Here is a 27,017-nt window from a genome sequence, read left to right on the forward strand (position 1 = left end):
CTTGGTTGATGAGAGCTGGAGGGATTACCCATCTTTCCTTTGTTGATGAATGAAAAATGGTGCTGTACTTCCACCCCGCCCCTCCCCCAAACTAAAGGCAGAAGAATTAGGATATAATATAGGCTCTGCAATAAGACACTGGTTTCTGCATCAGCAGTTTGAGATGTGCACTTAAAGAAGTGGACTTTCTCAAAGATGCTTTTCCCTCCTAATAAACATGAAAGCTGTGATATGTCATCATATCTCTCTCAAGGAAAGGAATAACTTCATGATACATAATGTATGCATAATAAATAACTAAGATTTAATTATTTTGATGAGAGAGGCAGCAGAGGACAGGGTAAGAGCACCAATAAACTGGACTCTTGAACATCAAAATGTATACTTTTGAGAACAGGTTTCAAACATGAAATGACAGCTAAGTATGATAACATTTCTAGTATTAAACATGCAAATTTTTTGTTAAATCAGTAGAGCTGTTGGGAGTTTAAGGGGGACTCAGGGGAGAGGGGTGTGATGGAGAATGAAAGAAAAATTAATGCATTTGGGCAACTAAAGTTTACATTTCATAATTGATTAGCCAAAACAAGAATTTGATTTTCACTCCTTATAAAGATTCATTGTATTTTTTATTACCCCAGCAGGTGTTACACTACAGAAACTGATTCTGAGAAAACAGAAACAGTTTCTAGAACTCAGGGATCCCTGTCACTGATTACCAGTAGCCAATAATTCAGTTAGGCTGGAATTCTTTCTCTAATTCTGAAGTATCTTTTAAGTAAGCGTCAATGCAACCATCCACTCACATCCCCTAGGTCAAATACACACGCTGCACTAACAGTTCAGTCCGCAGGGGCAAGGAAGCCTCAGCTCCTCAACTACTGGGCACAGACAGACAAACCAGAAACCTGGTTCTCCAGCACAAAGGGGACCAATGCTCTGGGCTACTGGCTAGAAAAGTCAGCGTAAAAAAAATGCACATTCTTTTCATAAGAACATGAGGGGACTTGGAGATTATGGCGGAAGCCACCACCACGTAACCCTATAAAAACCAAACATACCAGTAAGCTCTGAGATCACATACCACATGTGTAGCTGGACTACAAGTATGCAGAGACCTGGCAAGAGGGAATGCCCATGCTGTGACAGAGACAAGTACAGAATACTCAAAAGACTGGTGGGTAACTTACTACAGCCGTGAAGTAATGCAAAATTGTTACGTTTACTAACTAGGCACGTAATAAATGAATAATTTGCTTAAGCGGAATTGTGTGGTGGTCTATATATTTAATTGGAGGATCCAAAAGAACTGACAGTCAGATGGATATTTATAATACAAAAAAGACATTATATATACATATACACACATGGAATATATCTATATTTATCTATATAGATATATATAAATCAGTAAACTTGAATAGTGCCTTTATCAAGAGCGTCTTAAGGCATTCAAACATTTTACTATGACATTGACCCAATTTATTATCTTTTTGCTTTGGCTGAATTAAAGCAAACAGATTAAAGGTCTGATCTGAAACACCAAAGACATTTGAAGCCAAAGCCTAATAGTATCTTGGGTGACAGCAGCATCATCTAAGAACTCACCCACTGCACTGCCTATTAGCTGAATAATATTAAAAGGAGTCTAAATAAATCACTCCCACTCACAGCTTTGCAACAGCAGAAGATATGTCAGTCTCAAAGAGACTTTCTAGCCATATATTCTATATATTCTATTACAAATCGAGGATAGAAAAGATACAGCAAGAGGGCCTGCCCTAGGATAGAATGCCACTGAATATCAAATAGTATTTACAGTACAGTTATAGGATTATAGAACATTTTATAAATACAATTAATATGTATACAAGGGCACATAAAAGAGAAATTTGTTTCCATGCTTGACAAAGTGAATGTAACCTGAACTAAAACTTACTGCAGAATTCGACAGCTGCTGGTTAGGAACCTCTCTTCTCAACTGCCTGTACAAACCAATCCCCATCACAGGTCACCAGTGAAACACCCATGTTTCAAGCAGCAGCTATGAAGAATCTCAAAGGACTCTGAATCTATATATGAAACATGAAGTTTCAAAACATGGGTAAGGCAGAGCACATTGGAGAGTTGTGACAACGGTTATGTACAGCTAACTTTCTCAGAGAACTTGTACTGTAACACACTGCATTTTGCAAGGAAATACATAATACTGCAGCATATAGGTGGCAAAATTCAAACAAGGTATATTACAACTTCTAACACAAGATAACAGAAAATGCCAGAAGCATCTACCAAATTCTAAAGATGTGAGCTCTTCCTATATTTGTTTAAAAATGGTAATATTTAATATTTCAGTATTTGCACATGACCTTAAAAGACTCAGTAATTTCCTTTACTAAAAGCAATTGGTTTTACTTGTGTAGAACTGTGCTGCCTCTACAGAACCCTTTTTTCCTTTTTTTTTTTTTTTTTTTCTTTCCCCAACATATTGGCTAAAGACCAGTTATAGTGTTAAATGGGAATATACTATAATACAATGTAGGCAGAGGAGAAATATACTCAGATAAAAAGGCAATTTTAACGGTCAGTTTAATGAAGAATTGACATTATTTTCTCTGCACACTTCACAAATGGTAAGGCAGGCTTGGTTAAATTACCTTTAACCAGTAATATATTATACTTTACTCCAAGACAAGTAGACCAGTTTTACTGGGATACTAACTATGAAGGAGGATAATCTTTGAAGTTTATTTACATGGAAAACAATCTTTTTTACATAATATATAAAATGGAGTAGTTATACACTGCAGCCACTTTATAATATTTAAGCTAAATGAAATGAATCTTAAAAGCTATTCTATTTCAACTGCTGTGGAACAGGCAGACAGAACATGAACTGTTTTATTAAGCTACAAACCCATTTTCATTATAGAAAGTAACTACTTGCTTGAGAAAACAATTTTTCATAACCATCTTCTAACCATAAGCACTTCACAGTAGAGGGGTGAACTTCCACAAATGTTCCCTCTTGTGACCAAGCCTGTTTAAGAAGTTTTCCTGCTGCCAACCCTCTTTATATCAGTTCGTTCCTTCCTCAGTTATGCCAATATAAATAATTTTTTGGACCACACTGGAAACTGGATCACTGGAACATGCTTACAAGAAAGAAACCTCCAAACGCTAAACACCAAGCAGTTTTTTCACTGATCCAGTATTTAGCATAGCACTACAGACAGTTGCACTGGCACAGAGATAGACGCTGAACTGGAGCACAAAAAGGGAACGAATGGCTGGAAGCGCACAAGAATTCCTTAAACCACCTTGGTGGTCAAAGTAAACTAGTATCTGGCTTTTGCTGCAGGAACAGCTATGAACACCAGTTTCATGATACTTAGATAGTCACAATGCCAGTGCAATGGCACAAGTAATAATTTAAGAAAGCAGTAATGCTTACAGGCACATTATTAGATTATTCATTGGAATTCAATTCCAAGGAGAAGGGAATGTTTTAAAAGACATGAAAGTTTACTAAAAATAGTGCATTTTCTTTACAACTGCCTTAGCTTCAGGAGAACGGAGGAGCGAAAGAGATAAAAAACATATTTCCTTCTGCCTCTCACCTGTAACTCCTGGTCTTGTCCCAGGGAAGCTGCTTAGAGGGTTTCCTCTCCTTCCTGCTGCCAGAAACCTCAACAGGCTCAGAGTCCACCCACCATGAGACCCAAGGGGATGCCTGTTCACCTCTTGCAGGAAATTATGAAAACAGTAATGCAGGAGGCAGCAGACACAGCTGTTAAGGTCCTAATTCTGTTCTGAATTGGGCTGTGAAAGACGGACCGCTGAAACTGTACCGACGGCTCAGATGGGCTGGTGCATGACATTTCTCCTGTCTGTGTAACTAGGAGAAAAACTGTTAAAGCCAAGTGAAACTGGTCTCCACAACAACAGGCTCAAAAGACATAATTTATAGTTTTTCCCATTACCATCTCAAACACATAATAAACTACTCTAAAATTTATTTTTCAAACTAAAAATTCCAACTAAAGCAGAACTGTACACACTTTACAGTTTGGTTGTAGTTGGAAAATTAAACTAGATTTCAGAAAGTGTTTCTCCTAAAGCTTGTTTTCCTCTAATAACTAGAGGAGAACTGATGACAGGAGACAATCAAGTTGTTTCTCAGTGAGCAGTCCTCCTGTTTTGAGAGTACCAGCCACTTGCTACAGTGTTACTAATGTCAAATACAATTCCTATTTAATAAAATACTAGTTCTAATGCTTTAATTCTTTACAATCGTACTATAGCCAAGACTGACACTTTCTTGTTCCAAAGCTGAGAACTAGGCCACTACCACAGCATCTGGAAACATTTCACCTGATCAATGGCTCAGTTTTTCCAACACTGTGAATAATTAGGCTAAATACAGTGAGAAGTGAGGGTACAGCAGCCTTTTTTTTTTCCTCTTCAGAAATGTATCAGAGTGTTTTATTAGTGTAAAGTAGGTTTTATATTTGGTCAATGCAAGGAAAAAACTGTCATTAAAAATTCTGAAACAGAGATTTGTTTTCTAAAACTATTCAGTATATGTACAAATAGATACCAGGCATCATCATAGAACAAAAAAAAAAAAAAAAAAAAATCACTATTTCCTGTTTTGAGTACTTAGAGTACAGAGAAATGATAATAAAATTCAAGTGATTTTTTCTTCACCTAACATCAAATCTCTTCTAAATTAAAGAATTAACAATGATGGAATAAATTAATATTTCAAAAGGATTTCCCTGTATTATCAGGAAACAAAATGTACAGAGAGGGAAAGAGAAGAGACAATTTTCTTAGTGTTTAAAAAAAAAAGCGTGCATGTATTTACCCTAGCAATCTTCTCTCCATTCTCTTAAGAGAAGAGACTTTTCAAAAATTGCAGCTGCAAAGTAAGTTTATTTAGTTTTTAATATTTATTCCTCTACTAAACATAAACCAGGTCGCGATTTTGAACTCCTCTACCTGCCTGTTCATCATCATCATCATCATCTGACTGCTGTTCTGAGTTCTGGGAACCACCATACTCATACTCAATGGGCTTTGGATTATTGTATGGGTAGCCATTGTCATCAAAAAACCTTCGGAAAGTGAACTCATAAAAAGCATGTTCAGGATGTTTTCCATTTTTGTACCACCCATTAAGTGTATCATTTCTGTTCCCTTCCTTATCATCATCACTCCACAATTTATCTGGATCAACTGGATCAAAGTTTGATGTGTCTGTAGGATGAGCAATTTTAGGAATGTAGAAAGCAGACTGCCGACGTAGATCGCTTGAAAAATCAATTGTTTTAAAAAATGGATGAGCTTTTATTTCATCTGCACCATTTTTGCCTAAACGATCTTCTGGCCCTCGGCAGAGTTTAATAATAAGGTCAGAGGCCTCTGGAGTCAATTTAGCTTGAGGTGGAATATGAAGTGCAGTTTGCCAGTTGATAACCTTTAAAGCAAAAAGAGGTGTTATTCTATTTATAGTTTCATAAAAAGGAAAAAAACAGTGAAAATTAAAACAATGAAACAAAAAAACCCAAACAGTCACAAAGCAATCATTCAACACATCTAAGTGTTTTCACACTAGAGTGGGGAAAACGAGAAGCTGCTCTTTCAGAAATACAAGGAATATTTTGTCTGGAAGTCTGGAAAAATCTAAGTAAAGTTTATTCACATTCCAAATCTAAACTAGAGTCTGACATGGAATAACCCTGTTATAAACCAACAAAAATACCATAAAATCCAGCACCTGGACCTGAGATTAGGCACATGGCTTTCAATCTTAAAAAGAAGGAGAGACAAATTTTGATTTATTTGATGCACTGGAAAGATTAACAGATTTGAAGGTATTTTTAACTCATCTTGCAAGCTGAATGCAGTTTTGCAAAAATGGCACCTGCATAAGATTGCCCTGGTGGTTTCTCTGAAATAGTTGGGGCTCAGGAAGGAAGGGACCAATGGCTCTGAGCTGCCAGAAACCTCAAGCAGCCACAGTCATTTGCTGCTCCTTCACCTTTGCATGCTGAGCCCCTGCATATACATCACCAAAGGATGCAGGCATGGAAGCCAAGTGGTGGGAAAAGAACACCCAGATGCTGGAAGAGGAGAAGAAAAGAAAGTGGAAATAGTAACTGGAACAGGTGCAAGAAGTGAAAGGGAATGGCTGAGATCTGAAACGTGATTTTTAGTTGGCAAGTTTACTGTATGACCAGGTAAAAAGATATGAACATGATCCTTGAAGTCCCTTTACAAATTAAGTGCACCGCCACAGGATGTAAAGTTTACAATGTTGTTGGTTTATAACATGCTTGGATAGAGCAGCACTCTCAAAGATCACCTTTGATTCCATTACAAATTAGAAAGACTATGTAAATTTCAAGCCTGCTTTTTCAGACTGTTAATACCAGACTTTTAAAGTTACCTTCATTTGTGTTTCCAGTGGTGTCTGTGCCAGGAATGGAGGCTGCCCCACTAACATTTCAAAGAGAATTACTCCAACACTCCACCAGTCACACAACTGCGTGTAACCTGAAAAGAAGTCAAAACAAGGTAGTCAAAGCCTTAGTATAATTTTAATTTTGTATTTCTAAGAATAAAAAAGGTTCACAAGAGAATTCTATTCAATACTTAAGATTTCCATATTAACAACTACTTATTTTTTGTCAAAAGTGGCAGTGTAAGGAAGGTGAGGCAAGCTGCCTGAATATCAGTTACTTTGCAGTGAGATTACAGGACAAAAATGCATTACCTGTTCGTAACAATACTTCTGGTGCAATGTAATTGGGCGTGCCAACAAGGGAATGGGCCAGACAGCGCTGGTGCTGGCGTGCAGCCCTACGTTCAAGTGGCTTCAGCCGATCTCCACACCTGCAATTTGCTGGGTCACCCCATTCGTTACTGAAATCCATGCTGTCTTGACGTGCATGATCACCTATGATGGAATAAGAAAGATGCCAAAGTTGAGAAAGATAACTTTAGTTCTTATTTAGTATGAAATTTTCTTTATTTGTTAACATTTCTTGTTGTAAGACAGAATCTGTTTCAATTTCAGCACTCAATTTGAGAGCTAAAACTGTCATCAACATCAGGATTTTGACTTTTTGATTATGATATAAAGTACCAACTTTTGAGGACGCTGTTTTTATGTTAATTTTTGACATAACTATGAGAAAGTATTAGGTTTGATCTTTTCTCAGTCTTTCCTTAACATAACCACACAGGGGGTATAGGGTGTATATTGTTCTTGCTCTTATGTAAACAGAAAAAACCCCAATATTTAAAGCATCAAAAAATAAAATTGGACTTTAAACCTTCAACTTCTTTCCAGAGACTGTAACAGTTTGGCCTAAGATACATGATATTTTGATAAAAACAAGTCAAAAGTAATTTAAAAATAGTTTTGAAGGCATGTTTTTATTTCTGAAAATTAGAAGTTATTACAAAATCTGTATTTTATTACTCTCAGAACTGTGAATTCTTTTTTCTCTACCTTTTTTTTTTACCTGCTGTTTTAAGTCCAGTAGAATTTTTAAAAGCTTACTTAAACCTCTGTCAGAAATCAATAGGCTACATTAAAAGGAAGTACATGAGACACTCAGAAGTTGGGGAAAGGTTTTCAAGAACAATTACATTTAAAACATCAGACCTATCTTCAAAACAGCTAGGGCTGTTGTCTATGTAATTATCTCACTACCGCTGTGATATTCCCTCTCCAAATTTCAGAAGCCACTAATGGGACACACTTACAGCAGCACAATTCATTCCTTCTCCCTTAAGGAATCAATGCTCACACTTACAAACCCTCCCTAACTAAACACTGCTTTCTGTAATCTGACTGGTGTGCAGACATATTGTTAGATGCGTTATTATTCAGAAAGGAAACAGCACAGTCATCTTTCTACTCATTTATTAAATTCCTTGCAAAGAACGACATGTCAACAAAATAGCAAAGAAACCTTTTATATTTCTCTTACCACTCTGGTAGTATTTTGAATCGTGGGTCCATCGAAACCCTGTACAGAGCCCGAAGTCAGTCAGTTTAATATGACCATCGCGATCTATCAAGATATTATCAGGTTTAATATCTCTGTGGATGAAGCCCATTTTATGAACGCTTTCAACTGCGCAGGTCAGTTCTGCTGTGTAGAACCGTGCCAGATTTTCTGGAAAGACACCCATTCTAATTAGGAGACTCATCATATCACCTCCTGGAATGTAGTCCATGACAAAGTACAAATTGTCCTTATCTTGGAATGAATAGTACAGGCGAACCACCCATTCATTATCAGCTTCTGCAAGGATATCCCGCTCAGCTTTAACATGAGCAACTTGATTTCTAAGCAAGACATCTTTTTTCCTCAGGGTTTTTGTTGCATATAAAGCATTAGTATCCACTTTTCTTGCTAGGCAAACTTCTCCAAATGCACCAACTCCCAGGGTTTTAATTTTTACAAACATTGACTTGTCCATTTTAGCTCTTCTTAGCCGAATATAATTAGACTCTTTCTGGCACAACATTTTCCTCATTTGATCTCGGGCTTCTGGTGACAATCCAACCTGTGCAGCAAACAGAATTGAATGTGAAGAGTGAACAGTACTCTTAATTCTTGGTGATGATCTTATAATTACAAGGCTTAGGCAAAGCAAACCAAATACTTGTATACAGCATGGGAAATAATATTTAAAGGGGTTTTGTTTTGTTTTAATTTACGCATTAGGATTCTATGAAAACATATAGGAGTGATACAAAACAAAACATGATCGCTTTCAACAGCAAAATGCATGAGGTGCCATTACAAACTACTGATAAAAACCACTGCAAATAATACCTATCTGAGTAACAGTTGCATCAACTGCCTCCCTGATTCTCTCTGTGGAGCTAAAGGCAGCCAAGACATGCCTAGGAGCAGTAAGTCACCGAGGACTAACTGAGGAGCTGCTGCGGGCAAGGTTTCCACTCTCTAGACTAGCTAGAGCAGAAGTCACTAAACTTCCTCACTACGTCAGTGGAGTTCCAGTTGTGGGAGTCAGTATGCGACACTCTCACTCTCATGCTTCCCTGTGTAGCAACACAAACCAGATACACACTGCACTCTTTCCTACTGTCCACCCACACCAAGCATGTGCCTCTGCCACAAACCAAGACCTGATCTTTCCTCCTATCACATAACCCACCTCTTTCTAACAGGACTTCAGTCACTCTCTCTCAACCTCTCTCCACTCTACCTACCAACTAGTTGAGCAGAGCAATTTCTGTGAAGTGGCTCACTCCTCCACATGGTGTCAGTTCTTGGCTCCCATCTGTGTACGTGCCCCTATCTTGAATGAACATCCCTGGTGTTGTGGCCAACACCACTAACATTCTGACAGCTGAAACACTCAGACCACGTGTAACTCATCACCTACAGCACGGAAACCCTTATCTACAAGAACCACACTGACCATTCTCGTATTCTAACCTGCATTCCTCCTAGGGTATTTTTGCTGTCTTCAATTCCTTTAAAGTGCCATTCAATTCCAGTGCCATTTTTCTTGGCAAATTTCAAGTCCTGGAACCAGGATATTCCTTCTTTTTGGTTTTAATGTCAGCAGAATCTTTCTTCAATTTTTTATATTCTTTTCTCTGTGACACTACCCCCACATAGCTTGATGTTGATTCCTCTTTTGTTTTTTGTCAGCATTTTCAAAATCTTATACGCTCCCTTTTTCACAGCATCTCAATTATTTTATCTGCCTATCTGGCTTGAAATCACCATCCTACAGCAAAGATTTCCAAGTTCAACCTCAGTATATTCGCTTATTTTTTCCCCGGACATTCTGATCATAAATTGAACATGGCCAAATTGAATCCTTGCAAACATCACACCTGTTATTCAAGCACTATTCCAGAAGTTTTCTATTTCTTATTGTCACATCTTACCAATTCTTGATACCAAATCTTGCTGCTTCCATCTCCTTAATACTTCAAATGTTTAAGATACTGTCTGCATAACAGTACTCAGGACCATCATCAGGATTAGGGGACCACTAGTCTAGGCCTGTATAAACCGCATGTTAATAGATGACTTCTACTTTGCCTAACTTACAACATAACTTGAAACAAAACATAATAGACATGACTGAGAAAAAAGGCAAGATAAAAGATCAATTAGATATCATTCAGTATCTTAAAAATGCCTTCAGGATACTTTATGTCACCTATTAAAGAAAATACTGTTAGAACACAGAAAATTTCTTACAGGCATCACAACAAAAACAGATCCAAAGGAGATGCAATTAGGAAAATGCATACAAAATGCTTGTCTACCCAAACAAACTTCACAAGGAATATCAATTCAGAAGACTTAAAGGGGGAAGTCTGTCTCAAATTTGAGACAAAATTTTTTGTCAATATCAGACAGGCAGTAGTTAGGACTGGGTAGCAGTAGTTTCAAGACTGGTTGTGGGACAATTTCTTGATTCAGAGTAGGGAATTGAACCTTTCTCAACACATTACTGCAGGAATACCTGGGGACTGTCTTCCAGGACAGAAACATCTTAAGATTTCTGTGAATGAACATGCTTAAGGCAAACTTCAATGCAGAAGGGAAGGATTTTTGAAGACTTACAAATGTCAAGACATCTGAAGACCTGACCCTGTTAGTTCAGACAACGGATTCATCTTCAAGTCCCATCTGAACCATGAAGTCTCCTTCAGTACAGCCCTACTTGCACACAAACTGAATCCCACTGATCAGTTAGAAACTGGCAAAGAATATAATCTAGATGGCAACAAAACCCTAGGAGGAGTGAGATCCAATACAGTAATTAATCACTGCAAGACATACAAATAGTCTCCAAAAACCTTGTACCTTTACCTTCTAGCACCTGGTCTCTAGCTCTTGCAGCCTAACAGTTTTGTTGTAAAAAAAACAAAAACAAAAATAAAACCAGCCCAAGTACCGCAATTTGACATCTCTTCTCTCAATCCATCTTCACTTTTTCTTAAACTATCCACTAAAACAGATGTTCATCACAAACTGGTCACTCTCTGCATTGCTGTATTTTCCCTAGAACTCTCCTCAGCTACAACATTTACCAAAAATTAACCAACTTTGTCAGCTACACAAACACTCGTGCACATACACTTCCAGTTATTTCTAGTCAATGCCGGACATGAGAGCTTCCCAAATTGCTCTATGATACCACACAATTCGCTCTCATGTTGCTCCCTTCTCATCTTCCTGTGCCTTAAATTATGACTTAAGTTTCTCTTTGTGACAAAGACATCTAGCACAATTCTTGGCCAGATTCACACATCTAAACTATGTATTTTTGAGACAGCTCCACTCTATTCCCTCTGAAACCTGATAGCATAGAAATATGTCACCTATTCCAAAAATACAGCATCCTGTGAAGGCAGGCATTTCTGTAGGGATGCATTCTGGTATTTTTTTTTTTTTTTTTGCTTTCAAAACTTCTTCCAAAGGGGAGAAGAAGGGATTCAATACTTGTTTAATCCTCTTAAACTTCCTGAAAATAAGTAATGACCTAGTTTTCCTTTCCCCTTCTCGTGAAGACCCAAAATATACCTCATTGTTGTGGGATTCCTCTCCTATACTCTGATGAAAAAGGAGATGTCTGATGCAGCATAATATCCCATTTTCCACCCTTCAGACTGTAATTAAACATCCCAGTTTTAAATCTAGTATAATTATTAAAAATTGCATTTCATATATGAAAAGGCATTTACTAGGGTGCTTTAAATGCACAAGAAAAATATCAAGAAAAGTTATATCAGCGCTTTCATGTAAGTAATACTTATGCTTGTGATACTATGGAACACAACACAGTAAGAAGGGAAAGTGAAGTTTGCAAATCAACATTAATTGTAATCTTACATTTAAGTAATCAAAAGTAGTAAAAATAAATTCATGCTTAATTTTGATGCAGGATTGCATGCAAAACCCTTTAAAAAGGGATCATGCTATTCTTAATAAATACTATTGCTCCAGAATCTTACTTGGCTACACAGGGATGGAGGCTACAGAGTTCAGGAAAGCTTCCCACACCTTAACAGTTTAAATCAGCTGTTAGTGGAAGTGAAAAGGAAAGAGAGAAGACTAAGAATAAAGATCTAGAAAGAGTTCCAGGAAGAAATCTTGCTAACATTTACATATTTGTGATTAAGCAAACACTTACAAAACACTACAGCTTACATTCGAAGAGTAAGAAAACATGGAATTAAAAAACAGCAGTTCAAGAAAGTGGCATAAGCCACATAGAATAAATTAAAAAGGTACACCATACTTATGTCAAATTTTCAACTACAATTGTTAAGAAATATATACAAGCAATACATCTCGAATTTCCATTTCTGCAAATCTTAATTTCACTACTTCTCACTATTTTCTCTTTTGAAATGATATATGTATACATCAGCTCCAGTTTGTACCCTTTTGATTTGGTTTAGTAGAACACTGAAATCCCAGAAACAGACCACTGACTTCACGTAGGCATGAAGAAGCTGATTTTACATGTTTTTGCTGATGTCTGGTTTTTATTACCCCATTCAATTACCCTTTATTTAAACAGATATCCTTACAGCCTGGATTATAAAATACTTAAGCAGCTTTAGGCATTCTAAAAATTTAACTTTTAAATATTGATTTTTTTGATTTGAACTTAAAAAACCCTGTTGCTACTGGAAACAAACTGTAGAACATAAAAGGTATCACTGTTTGGGTGACTATATAAACACACTAATCAGCCCACCACTTCTCCCTGCTTTGCTTGTACCTGCAATGTTTATTTTTAAAAAATAACAAAATTTTAAAAATCATTAAAATATTGCATATAACTCAAAAATCAGGATTAAACAGAACTACACTACGAGCCATGTAGTTAAACCTCAGTTCATGCAACGATTTTTTCTGCTGCCTTATCATACATAAGCCAGACGAACTGCATTTAGACATGCAAAAGTCTTACTTAAAAAAACAATTTCTAAGATGACAATGAAGTACATAAACAAAGCAATTAAGAACTTGCCACATCTCAAACACAAAAACTACAAATAGACTTCGATACCACAAAATACCACAATGTTCTATTTATCTGTACTATTTAAATATTCTACAATTAAGAAATATTTCTTAAAATTCATACAGGAACAGTTCTAGTCATAGATTTAGAAGGAAGGAAGAGTTTACCCTCATCATTTCATTCTCCAGTTGTTTTTTCCGATGCAAACGCTGCTGATGTGACTTGAGTATATTCTCCACGTGCTGCTCCATGAAGAATTTAAAGGCTTGAGGGGAATAGCTTTGAATGCGAGACTCTCTTCTTTCTTCATCTTTCTTGTTCTTCCTAACAGGAACAGGTGATGTTGTAATTTGTTTCTTTTCTTTATCTGTTGAATCAACACATTCATAATTCTTTTCATTCTCATCCTCCTTGGATAAAATAGGTGGTTCCTCCTTGTTGAGCTTGGGTCCTGTTTCATACAGATTGACAGAGGGATTCTGGTGCAACAAGTGTTTTGGGTAAGGTGGTGGTGGACCCTGGTAATTTGGAGCCTCTGCAACAGAAGACATAACTGCCATATTTGTAGATGGACTCTCAGAGAAGGGAATGGTCTGAACGGTTTGCACTGGTTGTGGCATCCAGGAAGGGTGAGTGGGCGCTAAAGCAGTCTGTAGCTCTGGTTTTAACACACGCATACTTTTTACTGGTTGCTGAATGGGAGCTGGCGTTATCGCTGTTACTGTTGTAGCTGAAGGCTGCGAGCTGCTAGAGTGACTCTGCCTACTCCCATGATGGTTGTTGAAAGAATTAGAGCGTACGGGAAGATTGGGCTGCCACGTAGGCATGTCATGCCCATTGCCAGGGGATGACTGCGGTTGCACAGGGGAAGGCTGTGACCAGGACGCGGGTATTCCAGCTACATTTGTATTATAAAGTTCCATGTTGTGACTATTTCTATTTGGCACCATCATTGCCTGGGGAAGATTCCCATTGGTGTATGCTGAAGGAGGAGCAGATCCTCCTGCCTGCATCTGCAGTGCTGTAGGACTTTGCCTGTTAGTTGGATTCATGGGGTATGGGGGTGGCTGGCGACTCACTGAGTTGCCAGACACCACATTCTGGTGAACTATGAATTCTGCTTGACAATTCCCGTTTTGCATTCCAGCTCTTCCTGAGGGAAAACTAAATTTGCTGTTGGCAGAACTCTGCATGATTATTGGTTGCCTGCCAATGGGGACAGTGCTCATGCCTCTCTGAGCCTGTGTGGAAGAATTTATGGGTGGAGGATTCATAGGTGGAGGTGGGTAACCATCCTGCCACGCTCCTGGTGGCACTGGAGAAATACGGGAGATCACATATTCCATGTTTCCAGAGTAACGCTTTGTCTGAGAGTTTGGTTCCCAGGAAGGAGGTGGAGGAGTAGTTCCTCTCGGAGGGGGTGTCTGTCCTCGAGGAGGTGGAGGAGGAGGAGTGACACTCCTTATCTGTGGTAGAGGCGGGGGATTCACTCTTTGTCCATTGCCAGGATGAGCCTGAGCAAACGCTGCAATGCCAGATCCAGATAACGGCCTTCCTACATCAGGCTGAGAGCTGGGACTCTCTGAGCGATAAACTACACCATCTCCCAGGGAAGGGCCGTGCCTCTGAGGAACCAAGGACTCCTTAGAACCCTTCCAGCTCTGCTTGCGGTTAACTGATTGCTGTACGGTCCCTGCTTTTACAAGAAGAAAACACAGCATTTATATTATTGGAAAGTATTTCTATTTACTGCTTTGAATATTTTATTCTTCTGCATTAATTACTCCAGAAATAGGATGGGAATTCTCTGACACAGCATAATCCACTGTACTTCACGTGAAAAATTTATCTCTATCTAGTAATACACAGCATGCTCAGCACACAGTATAAGAGCAAAAAAACGCAATGAAACTATAGTAGCAGAGTTTTTAGAAGTCACTTTTCTGAAGATGCATTTTGCTTCAGTTACAGATGCACTCAATTTTTAATTGAAAAAATGGTAATATGCAAAATTTAGGCATACTATGTAATTTTAATCATCCACACACGCAACTCTCAGATGTTCAGTACAAACGCAAAAATGCAATAGCACAGAAAAATAGGTTTAGCCAGGTTGCTATTCCTTCCAGTTTAACACTTCTAATAAATGAAGTGTTCTTGAACTAAAATTTAACTGAATGTTGTAGAACAGTCTGCTTACACTCTTGTACGCATACAGTTCATCCAAAATTGTTACATTCCTTGCATGTGAAATTCAATTAAGTACTTTAATTTTAAAAGTTATGTCTTTATGGGTAGAAGTGTCGTATATAGGCAAGAATTAAAATGGTATGAAAGTAAAACTTAGAGCCAAACTCTACAATATATTTACTTTACAATGCTATTTTGCATCATGTAAACAAAATAATATGCAAGGAACTGATAGTGCATGCAGTCTCATTGTGCTTTTTACAATGTTATTACTGCGATACTTGTAAACACATACAGTACCATAACTGCTGAAAGTCACTGCATCTTCAGTAAAAGAATGTGTTAATTACTGTATCTTTGCAAGTAACAGTGAAAGTCATGGCTAAATGGTGGCATTTAGCTAGCAGCTTCATACAAGCACCAACTATCCCTGCTTCACAGACCAACTGAAAATAATGCTGTACTTTGCCACTCTTGACTGCTAATTTTTCCTCATACCTATAAGGTCAATTTAAAATGTATCTTTATAGAGTTAGCAGCTCAGTACTCCAGTCAAACAGAAGTTCAGTATTTTTGCTGCACGTGAAAGTTACAGTGTGTTTAGGTGTGTGCTACTAAAATCTGGTAAAAAACAAAACATCAAGATGTATTAAAAATGTGCTTGCATGTGTTAAGAGAGCAATAATATCAAGTATCATAATTCTGACTCTATTGCTACTAAAGCTATAGTCTGTCCCCTAACTTCTATAAAAACATGAAGTCTGCCTTAAAAACCATACAAACAAAATCTGGAACCAATCAGAAAATGAAGCAGAGAGAGTGATCTTGAAATAGGACACCTTAAAATACAAGTACTGTAGCCATATGATTGAGATATATATATATATTTCAACACACACACAAAAGTACACATACATAGTGCTGCTGTGTGGGAGAGTGTGTGAAAATAAGATTTCAGTGCTCACCACTGACTTCTAAATGGCATCTGACACTGAGAACAAAACATTGGCATCACACCAATGAGGGACAAATATTACTAGAATGAGATCTGAATGCCATTCTTTGTATAAAATACTTACACACAATACTAAAACTCTACAGTTATAAAAAGAAACATTTAAGAAATTCATGTCAAATGCACCTATCTTTCAGAAGAATTACATTATATACTTTACATGCTATTTTTAAAAGCAAGAAACTGTATCTCAACATCTCCTCTGTTCCACTGTAAGCATATGAAGGAGGAAAAATATTTTCTATTTTTCACCTATAAGAATACACTCAGTGAGTTACTGAGTTACCATGGATACACCTACCTGGTGGTTTCATACCTGCATTTACAGGTCTTGCTGCTGCTGCAACCATCTGTTCCCGACGAGGGTCCTGGTAGCTCATTTTACTTATAAATTCGATTGCAGCTTCTATACTACGGTTGTTAGTTTGTCTAAGAGCCTGTATAACCATATCCTAAAAAGAAAATTATATACAAAAAACAGATTACAAGAAAATGGCAAATACCAAAAATCATTACCCTCCAGTAATTTTACCAAAGTGCATAACGGATTTCTCTCAATCAATTTAAAACTAATTTTAAAATGTTTTCTCCACAACAGATCCTCCAAAACACTACTACAATCTGGATCTTCAGGGAAAAAAGTTAACTTGTTGAAGCACCCTAGTTTGATGTAAATTGTGTCACTTTGCCATTCGTACAACCAGGTTACTTATACGCACTGAACCACACTACCCAGGTAACAGCTAGTTACATGATGACCAGAGATCCCTTCCAACCTAAGTTATTCTATGAAAGATACCCTAATGTGAAATTCAGAACTTAAGGTTTTGCTCATTTTCCTTCAACTCAGCACGACTTTTTACTAACAAATATCCATTAGTTTCTCCCTAAAGAATTCTTCCTGATGAGGGCAACATTATTGGCAGAATTCTATTATTTTTGGGATAGACTTAGGCTCTGTGATCTTAGAGATCCAAACACAAGTTTTGACTTGATGGACAATCCCAGCGTGGTCAATGGAAACTGTATTATGGACCAGTGGGTTCTTCCACTGGCTTGAAGGAGATCAAGGTCAAGCAACAGAGGCAGAATTTCAGAGATAGTTAAAAGTCAGGCACTGCTCTCCCAGTTATATTGCACGGGATTTGTGCAGCTGACTCAACAAGTCTGAAACAAATCCACAGCATAACTCCCTATAATTAAGCACACTGTCTTTAGTGATTTGTTATGGCCATACTTTGTTGTATCAAAGCAATCATTTCAGTTCACATTATGTTTGAACAGATTTCCTACATATGACAGTATTCACCTCCTACTAAAATCAATGGAAAACCAGAGGGCTCAGAAAGGAAGTATCCATTTCAAATTCAAACTCACATTTTATACTTTCACAAAGCCTGTGTACATTTTTAACACTACAAACGTACAAAATTACATGTAGCCTTCAGAAACAGTAATTAACTTCAGTGAACAAAGCAGAACCTTAAAAAAGTATTTTAAAATTAAAAGATACACATAATAAGGTTGTTGGAATGTTTCCAGACCAGCTGACATAGTTAGAAAAGCAGATACAACTTCTGATCTCATAGCTCCTTCATGAGACATGCCTATTATAGGCAAGACTGATCTGTTGCAAAGAAGTACGTTTTCAGCACCAGTACACTATTTGTTCATTATGCAAACAGGTTAGGTTGTCCAGAGTATTTAATTTTCAATTTCAATACACTTTTAATAGGACCCAACATTTATTTGACGGTCCCAGAGAGTGGTGGTCAATGGAGCTAAATCCAGCTGGCGGCCGGTCACAAGTGGTGTTCCTCAGGGCTTGGTGTTGGGGCCATTTCTGTTCAACATCTTTATTGATGATCTTGATAAGGACATAGAGTGTATCATCAGTAAAATTGCAGATGACACCAAGTTAAGTGGGAGTGTCGATCTGCATGAGGATAGGGAGGCACTACAGAGAGACTTGGATAGGTTGGATCGGTGGGCCAATGTTAACAGGATGAGCTTCAACAAGGACAAGTGCCAGGTCCTGCACTTGGGCCACAACAACCCCATGCATGGCCACAGGCTTGGGGAGGTGTGGCTGGAGAGCTGTCTGGAAGAGAAGGATCTGGGGGTTCTAATTGACAAGCAACTGAACATGAGCCAGCAGTGTGCCCAGGTGGCCAAGAAAGCCAACAGCATCCTGGCTTGTATTACAAATACTGTGACCAGCAGAAGTAGGGAGGTGATAGTCCCCCTGTACTCTGCATTGGTGAGGCCGCTCCTGGAGTATTGTGTCCAGTTTTGGGCACCTCAATACGAGAGAGGTATCGAGGTGCTGCAGTGAGTGCAGAGGAGGACAACGAAGCTGGTGAAGGGCCTGGAGAACAGATCCTATGAGGAGAGATTGAGGGAGCTGGGACTGTTCAGTTTGAGGAAGAGAAGGCTGAGGGGAGACCTCATCACTCTCTACAGCTCCCTGAAAGGACATTGTAGAGAGGTTGGTGCTGGTCTCTTCTCACAGGTGAGTAGTGACAGAACAAGGGGGAATGGCTTTAAACTCCAACAGGGGAGCTTCAGACTGGACATTAGGAAAAAAATTTCCACAGAAAGAGTGGTCAGACAGTGGAATAGGCTGCCCAGGGAGGTGGTGGAATCACCATCCCTGGATGTGTTTAAGAGTCGTTTAGATGAGATGTTGGGGGATATGGTGTAGGGGAGAACTTTGTAGAGTAGGGCTGATGGTTGGACTCGATGATCCAAAGGGTCTTTTCCAAACTGAATGATTCTATGATTTCTACCTATTGACTTCAATTTTCTTCTTAATCAGTTTCAAAACCAAATCTACCATCTTTTTAGCCGAGTAATTCTACAAGATATAAACCTAAACCTACAGTGTTCACATCGCCGAGGCATAAAGACACAGAGAATCTCAAAATACGGAACCAGCAATATTTTAAGAGATTAAATTTAGTTCCCTCTTCGCTAACCAGAGGACCTGAGTAAGAGCCAAAGGATGTCTCTGCCCTCTAGCTGAAGAACAAAAACCTTGGTCACCTACGTGACATGAAGTATTCAATGACTTGAAGAGCATCTCCTCACACAACATGAGGACTGCCCTTGAATCCTAATAAGCAAGAGAGATTTCCTGTAGCTATTTAAGGTGTTTTATTTCAAAAAACCAAACAAACACTATCAACTGCATTCTACCATAATTACTATACATATACATATTACTATCTATATACACACTATATATATATATACACACACACCCCTGATATCAATAGATACCTCTCTATCTCTTCAGCTTTAACCCTAAATACCATTTACTACTTGAGGGATAGGGGGTAATAACCAGAACATTTATGACATTCAATACATTTTAAATAAAATACATTTTTAAAAAGGTAAAAATATGCTGCTTACAGCTGGACAACATACCCCAGCTATGATCCAGTCCATAAAACAATCCCAGCTCAAAATACATTCTCATTTCATTCCTGCTTGCTGTCTCACATACCCCCCACCAAGAAAAAAAGCTTTCCTACTTCAGCTGTATCTGTCCCTGCTGGTGTTCACAGGCCAATGCCATATGGACTATGGTGGCAACACAACTGTGGGTTAACACATGGCAGAAACAGCTTATGCTGGCACTGTGCCTGAAAAAAGGTCCATATAACCACCAGCATCCTGGGAATTCCCAGTTGTATCCAAGAACAAAGGGCAGGAGCAAAAGGCTTCAAGTTACAAAGGATCCAACAAAAATTATCAACTTAAGATACCTTTCTAGTTTATTATCCAGCCACATACCATTCTTCAGCTGGCAAAAATGACTGCAGGTTTAATCTGTAAAAATGTGTTGTTTTCTTTTTTAAAAAGTAGATCAGTTCTCAGATCCAAAAAAACCAACCTGAGCAACAAACCACAGAGCAGGAGCAAATTATTAAAAAAACATCATTATAAAATCCTTCCATTCTTACTGAAAACACAGCCCGGACTGTGTATCTGAGCAAGCGAAAGGAACATGAAAAACCACTATCAGCACCTGACACTGGGCCATTGTTGAGGAAAAGCCAGTTGGCTGTTTTGGAGAGGCTCACTCCTGGTAGAGGTAGATGTCTCTGTAAATACCGAAGCATCACAGCCAGCAGAACTCGTGAGCTGGTCACTACTACAAGCAGTGCACCCCTGTAAAGGCAATCCCTGTTGTGGTACTGTGCCTTTTTTCCTTTGAAAAGATGAACGGTTTGCTAGCTTTTTTTATTTAAACCTCCTTTTGTACTCAAGTTTACAGAGAATGCATGAAAACAGGTGTAATTTACTTTGGTGTGCAAATCCCAGTAAAAACACAGGAGCTGTAAGTGTATTAATTTATTCCTGGAAACCACTTTTTAGACTCCTTTCACTTATTAAAATGAATGAATGGAAATAAATTCAGTCAATAATTTAAAAAAATAAATTGAACAATTATTTAGTTCCCTGTTCTTATAATGAAAATAACAGCAGAATAATTACTTATGTCCAAGATTTTCAAGAGGCTTGACATTTTTGTCTTGAGAGTGTACTGCAGAAAAGACACCCTGCAACTGGCTTTGTCATGTGCCTTGTTATTTTACCTGTATCTGACAAACTGCATAAAGTAAGGATAGCCAAATTTCTTTCTCCAAAAAGCTGGAGCTTCTATAAGCCACAGATGTAAAAAGCTCATTAAAATTCATATCTGAAATATTTGGTACTGCCTTTGAATTTAGAATGGCCATATTTTATCAATATATTTTAATTAAGCACAATGCAAAACTCTGTTGAGTATCAGAGGCAAAATCCATGTTCTAGAGTCCAGTTCTCTCTGCCTAAAACGATATAAATAATTAAAACAACCTACCGCATAAAAACAAACTGTACAAGATGCTTAAAAAACAAACCAACCAAAAAACAAAATCCAAGCCTCTCTAAATCCTTCTATCCTCCTTCTTCATCCCCCATTATTACCAGTTTCACTACATCCTAATTAGAAACCTACCAGATTTTGAAGAAACTATTTTGTTTATCATTCGCTGTTCAAACATTCCATGATCAACACCCCAGCTAACATTTAGTATTGTTTTATAGTTAACAGAACACCAAATCTTGAAAATAAATAAAAAAAAAATTACCTCATCAAAGCCAGCAGCTTGTAAATCTTGCAGCATTTGTCGATTAACTTCTGACGTTCCTTTGACAGCTGAGGTTGTTTCGTTTGCAAAAGGCAAAAGTGAGTTTCTTATCTCCTGCAAAACTTTATGATACGTTACAAATTTGGGGGGATTTCGGCCTTGTCTAGGATCTTCAGATAACATTTTGCCCATGCTGTGATCAGCTTTAGCAGCATCTGATGGTTTTGGTAAATTCCTGAGGCTCTCTCGTATTTCCTGTAGCATCTGCTGGCTGCTGCCAGTATAGTTACTGGCAGGAAAAGTCTTAGGCCTCATTTGTCTATAACCTTCTGGCTTCTCACTTCTCTTCATGAAAACATGTATATATGCAACCTCCACCAAGGACTGGCACACACCAAAATTCAAGGAAGACTGGCTGGTAGTTTCAGAACTTGTGAAAGCAGTGGCTCTTCACTGTGAAACTGTGATTCCTGTAGTGCTGGAGTTTGTCACAACCCAAAACTGATATCCTGTCAACAAAACAAAACAAAACAAAAAATCCCATTTATATGTACAGCAGTGAAAAAGTTTACAATGTAGCACTGGTGGCCGTAAAATGTTCACACGCAGCACTGCCTTCACAGTTATTAAAACTATGCTAAGCAACTTCTTCAGGCAGTCTTTCTCAACCTAAATTACAAACTGTGTTGGGCTTCTAACAGTCCATTAACAAAAAAAGTTTTAAGTCCCTCAAGTGCGAACAGTCCTGAATTGCAAAGGATGTGGACAGAGTAAAGAGGAACTCAGTGTGGTGGACAAAGCTTTCAAGAGCAGATATGAACTGCTGTGCGTGCTACCCCATCACTGCTGCTTTGCCTTCCCTCTCCACCGGGTGCTGTCTCCATTCATCAGCCACGTTCTCGCCATCAACACTTTTATAGCAGAAGGTGCCAATTCTACTACCCAGTTAGTCAGGATAGGGACCAAATACCCAAATACCCTAGCTGTTCAACAATTCTGACATCAGGCTCCACAAGTAGATGGAACCAAGTACAAAGTACACCAGTGAGAATATACAGTTACCATGATTTTATTGATTCTTTAGCAGTCACATATGTAAAAAGTAAACATTTGCCTAGCTCATCACACACAACTTCATGATTTCTGGTATCATCTACCGTTTAAACCTGCTTAAGGGTTCAGTTTTCTAAGGCTGCCACAGACTCTTAGCTCAAGTCTCCTTGAACCAGTCTTCATCAATAGTTAAGCAATTTTTAAATTTATTTTACATAAGGGAAGATGAGAAGAGGGGGGAAAAACACAGAAAATTTAGTCAGACTTCTTTATAGTAAAATTTTTTAAGAACTCAAGCATCAAATTCACTGAGAGCATAGCTGTGACATTTGGTAAGGGAAACAGAACTTTCTGCCAAAAACAAATAAAAACCGTTTGCATTTTGAAGGCACTGACTCATCAGGGAAAGAAGCCTCTGTCTGCAGAGAACTCAAAACTCTGCATTAGTGCTGTGCACTGGATAGTCCTGCAGCACTGTAACTGGTATGGCAAAGGATGGAGCAACTTAGGTGAAACACTGAAGAAGTTAGAGAGCATTTGCCTCTTTAGACTATCATGAAACAAAACTTTGGCAGTCTCTACTGATCCATAGGGGAAGATCAATTAGTAAGACTGCACAAGATACAAAAGTTACCTATTTTAGCACTGTCTTTTCTTCACAGGCAACTAGAAGAATGGTAAAGTTCAACTCACACTGTTCCTTTACTGTAATACAATGTCCAACAGTAGCAATACTGAAATGTTCTTATTTTCTTGTTTCGAAGTGTTAAAAATTTGCATTCCTAGTTTGTTTTGAGGATTCAAATGTCTGCAAGCATCTTTTGTCTCTTAAAGAAGTAGCGTGCAGGAGTGTTTCTCATATTAGACATGAACTAAACAGGTGTCTAAGTTTTACACGGTCTACATAAAAGTCACTCTTTCTTCACCCAAGTTTCACTTCTACAATATTTGCACTGTCATAAACCAATTAATGATTCAGTGATTAAGGAAGAATACAGCAAGAAGTTAATAGGAAAAAGAACCCTCTAATATACACGTGCAAATTATATGAATTAAATACAGATGCTAGCCATATACAAATAAAACCTGAAAACTTGAAGTACTACATAAATGTGAAAAGAAACACAAGGGACACCCAATTAATCTCATTCTCCTTGGAGAGCCACTTAAGATTTAGATAGTTCCATTAGAGAAATTACATTATTTCTTAGTTGCTACAACCGCACCCACAAGCTTTCTTTGCCCTATGATAGGTTCGAAACCTTAAATAAATGTAATTTGGTAGTTAAATTAAAGTTTTTTCCTACAGTCTAGCAGCATACAACTCTTCAGTGCTCAATGAATAAGGAAAAGATCATCAGACATGTAAGTGAATTTTAATAATACACTGAAATTTTGTTCAAAGTATTAAGAAATCTAGATTCAGCAGAAAGTACGGCATGAGAGCAATCAAAATGTAATTTAATTTTGACCACTTTCAAAATCATTTTCAAAACATGCCATATTTAAGACCATGTTGAAAATACTTTGTCAAAAACACTTTTTACAAAGAAAATGGAGTAACTATATTTAGACCATTTTACTAGTTTTGCTATGGATGTTCCTTTTCTTTCCAATAGACCTGCTTCTAAAAAACACACGTGTTGGGATACATAAGTGTGAGGATATATGCCAATAGCACTTGAAAGAATCACCACCTCCGGAAAAGTGAAACCTCTACCGTAAACTCATGCCAAAACACAAGACAAGGCTAAGTATCTTTAGCAATCTAGATTACGTGTTCAAATTCAGTCAAAATTAGGAGTAATGACTAGTTCACCATTGGCAGGTTAACTAGATAGAACAGTTGATATTGATCTTGTGTCACACATATACCAATGAGAGAAGAAAAAAAAATGTCCATACACGAGTTATTCCTTTTAACAAGTTCCAAAGGCCTGGAATTCAGGAGAAAACAGTTGTTTTGCACCTATGAATTTTACCATAATTTCATCTGGTATTTCAGTGTTCACTTTATGGTTACACCACAGGTAGTTAAGATAAGCAAATGTAACACCCCTAAGAAAAATCAAGGTTACATTAACAGGACACTTAAACCATAAATCAGGAGACCTAGAGCCTATGACCTAGGGGGGAAAAAAAAAAAAAAAAAAAAAATCAGCTTGTGCTCTGACTTCTTTAGGTGCAAAACTGAGAGAACTGTATTTCTTTCTGAAGTGCTTTGAGAACTTTAAAACAAGGATGTTAGTAAGTGTTTGATAGCTATTATTTTGCTGGCAACTGCAGCATAACAGGATATGGACTAAGCAGTTTGAAAAATAAAGCTGCACTTCAACTAAAATTTTTAGCAGAAACAGAGCTTTACCAACGTAAACCAGCCAGTCCACTTATCTCCCACCACTTCCTAGCTCCAGCATAACTGTTTGTAAGGCCACACAGAGCGAACCCAGCTAAGGAACATACTCAGATAAATAGTAACTTTTTGGTGGGCGAGTTGTTTCTTTTGCCAGCAGTGATGGTTAACAGTGGTTTGATATGTGAAACTACAGTCTTAATTCTCTGAAACCCAATTAAATTGGTCCTCCAGTTTAATGAAGTACAAGAAAGCAAGTACTACTAAAGTTCACCTTGCTTTACATATGAACCTCAAAATTCAGAAAGACATTTGCACACATTTTAAAGCAAGAAAGTTTTGACTGCTCAGTAAGAAACCTATCTCAATTTCGTACTTCTAACTAGCAAACACAAACTGTATCCAAGGGAACTGATGTCTATTCCCCCTTGCAGTTTTGTGTCATTACATATAAACGATAAACCTGTTTGTTAATGCAGATATTTCTGCTGATGAAGTTCTCTGCTTCCTTAAAGGAGTTAAAAAACCAATTTTTCCTTTCTTTTCAAAATATGGAGATAAATTCTTTTTCTCTACAGGTCAAACTGTAAGCAAAAAAAATGCCCTGTCTCTTTACAATATAATAATGAAAGACTAGACTTAAAACCAGGCATTTGAATGAGAACAGAATGGTTGTATGCAACTGCCAATAACTTCAAGTTTTTCTGGGGAAGAAAATACACAACTTTATAATAGATCTGTAACACTTCTGGAGAAGTTTTGAACGTACTTTTAAATACTCATATCTCCAATTAAGCATTGAATGCCACATATGTAATCTACTTTGGTTCCCTCTTTAATGTACCTATTCTAATAACTTATTTTATACATAATCACAACTCTTTATTGCTAAGGGGAAAAAAAAAAAAAACAACACAAGAATTTGGTAGATGTAAAACTAAGTTTGTAAGGGCTTGGTTCAAACCAACAAAAGGAATCTGTTCTTTAGATAACAGGTCATTGAGCCATAAAGCAATTTCCCAAAGGATTCATTTCCAGTGCTAAAAGTTTCCATATGATGAGGAAAAAAAATGGACCCTGAAATTAGTAAATAAAGACAACTATATACTGTCAGGGAAGACTGAGCGGGAAATGCCCAGAGGCAAGCTGAACGCTGCGAACATCGTGCATCTGCTCTGCTTGTTTCCATTCTTAGGCCCTGCTGTCTCCTTGAGCAGGACACAGCTCTTCATTCCTACAGATGTGGCCTTAGTTGGCCTCGGCAGCAGCAGCTATTTCCAGAGCACGCACGAGGGACCTTTACGGCCACCGGAGCACAGCCACTGAGGACCAAAGCGGCACGGCTACCGAGGCGATCCCTGCCGCGCACCAGGGCCCAGCGCTTGAGGCAGCACCCGGCGCTGGAGGCCTCGGCGCCGGGACGAGCGCTGGGCATAGGACAGCCGCCGGTCCCCCGACTCTGCCTCGGCGCCGGGACAGCCACGCTCCTGCCGCCCAGCCAGCCCCAGGCCGCGACCCGGGGGCGGCCTTGGGCAGCGCCGGTCCCCCCGCGCCGCCGGTCCCCCGCCCCGCGCAGGGGCCAAGCACCCCCGCGGGGGAGGCCCGACCCGGACCCTCGCCCGGCGGCGGCACAACGGCCCAACCGGCCCCGCCGCCTCTCCCGAGGAGGGCCAAGCCCCGGCGGGGGAACCAGAGACGACACCGTCTCCCGCGGCCGCGTCCCTCCCGCTCCCGGCGGGGAGAAAAGGGCCCGGGACCCCGCCTCCCGACCCCGGTCGGCCGTGCCAGAGAGGGCTCGTTATCGACTCCGCGCTGCGGCCGCGCCTCGGCCTCTCGCCCCCAACCCGCCGCCGCCCCCCCCTTCGCCACCGCGGCACAGCGGACCCACCTGCGGCGGGAAGGCGGCGGCGGCAGCGCCCCGGGCCCGGGCGTGGGCGCACGGAGCTCGGCTCGGCCCCGCCCCGCGCGGCGACGACGGCCGCGGCCCTCCGCGATGCCGGCAGCGGCTCCTCGGTCCCTCCGCCAGCGTCCGCCGCCGCCGCCACGGGCCTCTCAGTTCGGCGCCGCCATTTTGTCGGTGTCTCCGCCGCGGAGGGCTTCCCGGATATGGGCAGCTCCCGGCCTGCCTTGCGCGCCCGGCGCTGCCCCCGCCGCCCCGACCCGGATGGAGCGCGGCGGCCGCCGCCCGCCCCCGGGGGGAGCTCGC

The 27,017-nt window shown here is 39.3% G+C and overlaps 2 protein-coding genes across 7 annotated transcripts in view; both read right to left on the reverse strand.

Moving 5' to 3' along the window:
• KATNA1 (katanin catalytic subunit A1) overlaps positions 1 to 3,728 on the reverse strand; it is a 24,614-nt gene extending 20,886 nt beyond the window's left edge. The window contains exon 1 of the mRNA XM_074818738.1: positions 3,621 to 3,728. The gene's annotated coding sequence lies outside the window, so the exon portion shown is untranslated. The remainder of the gene's footprint in view (positions 1 to 3,620) is intronic.
• LATS1 (large tumor suppressor kinase 1) lies at positions 1,268 to 26,894 on the reverse strand. 6 transcript variants are annotated; one of them, XR_012622521.1, is made up of 9 exons: positions 26,700 to 26,894; positions 21,406 to 21,914; positions 16,563 to 16,713; positions 13,224 to 14,752; positions 8,007 to 8,589; positions 6,782 to 6,964; positions 6,455 to 6,561; positions 3,621 to 5,482; positions 1,268 to 2,072 (listed from the first exon to the last, which is right to left on the reverse strand). XR_012622521.1 is itself a non-coding variant. In XM_074818732.1 (8 exons), exons 2-8 carry the CDS (start codon positions 21,754 to 21,756, stop codon positions 4,967 to 4,969), a joined length of 3,402 nt encoding a protein of 1,133 aa, XP_074674833.1. In that variant the 5' UTR covers positions 21,757 to 21,914; positions 26,700 to 26,894; the 3' UTR covers positions 1,268 to 4,966. The 6 variants fall into 6 exon arrangements, 5 of the variants coding, with proteins under 5 accessions (XP_074674833.1, XP_074674832.1, XP_074674830.1 ...); XM_074818732.1 differs by having other exon boundaries at positions 1,268 to 5,482; positions 13,224 to 14,749; positions 16,578 to 16,713; XM_074818731.1 differs by having other exon boundaries at positions 1,268 to 5,482; positions 16,578 to 16,713.
• Positions 26,895 to 27,017: the final 123 nt, after the last annotated feature.

Source organism: Strix aluco, chromosome 3, assembly GCF_031877795.1.
Source record: "Strix aluco isolate bStrAlu1 chromosome 3, bStrAlu1.hap1, whole genome shotgun sequence".
Classification (NCBI taxonomy): Eukaryota; Metazoa; Chordata; class Aves; order Strigiformes; family Strigidae; genus Strix; species Strix aluco.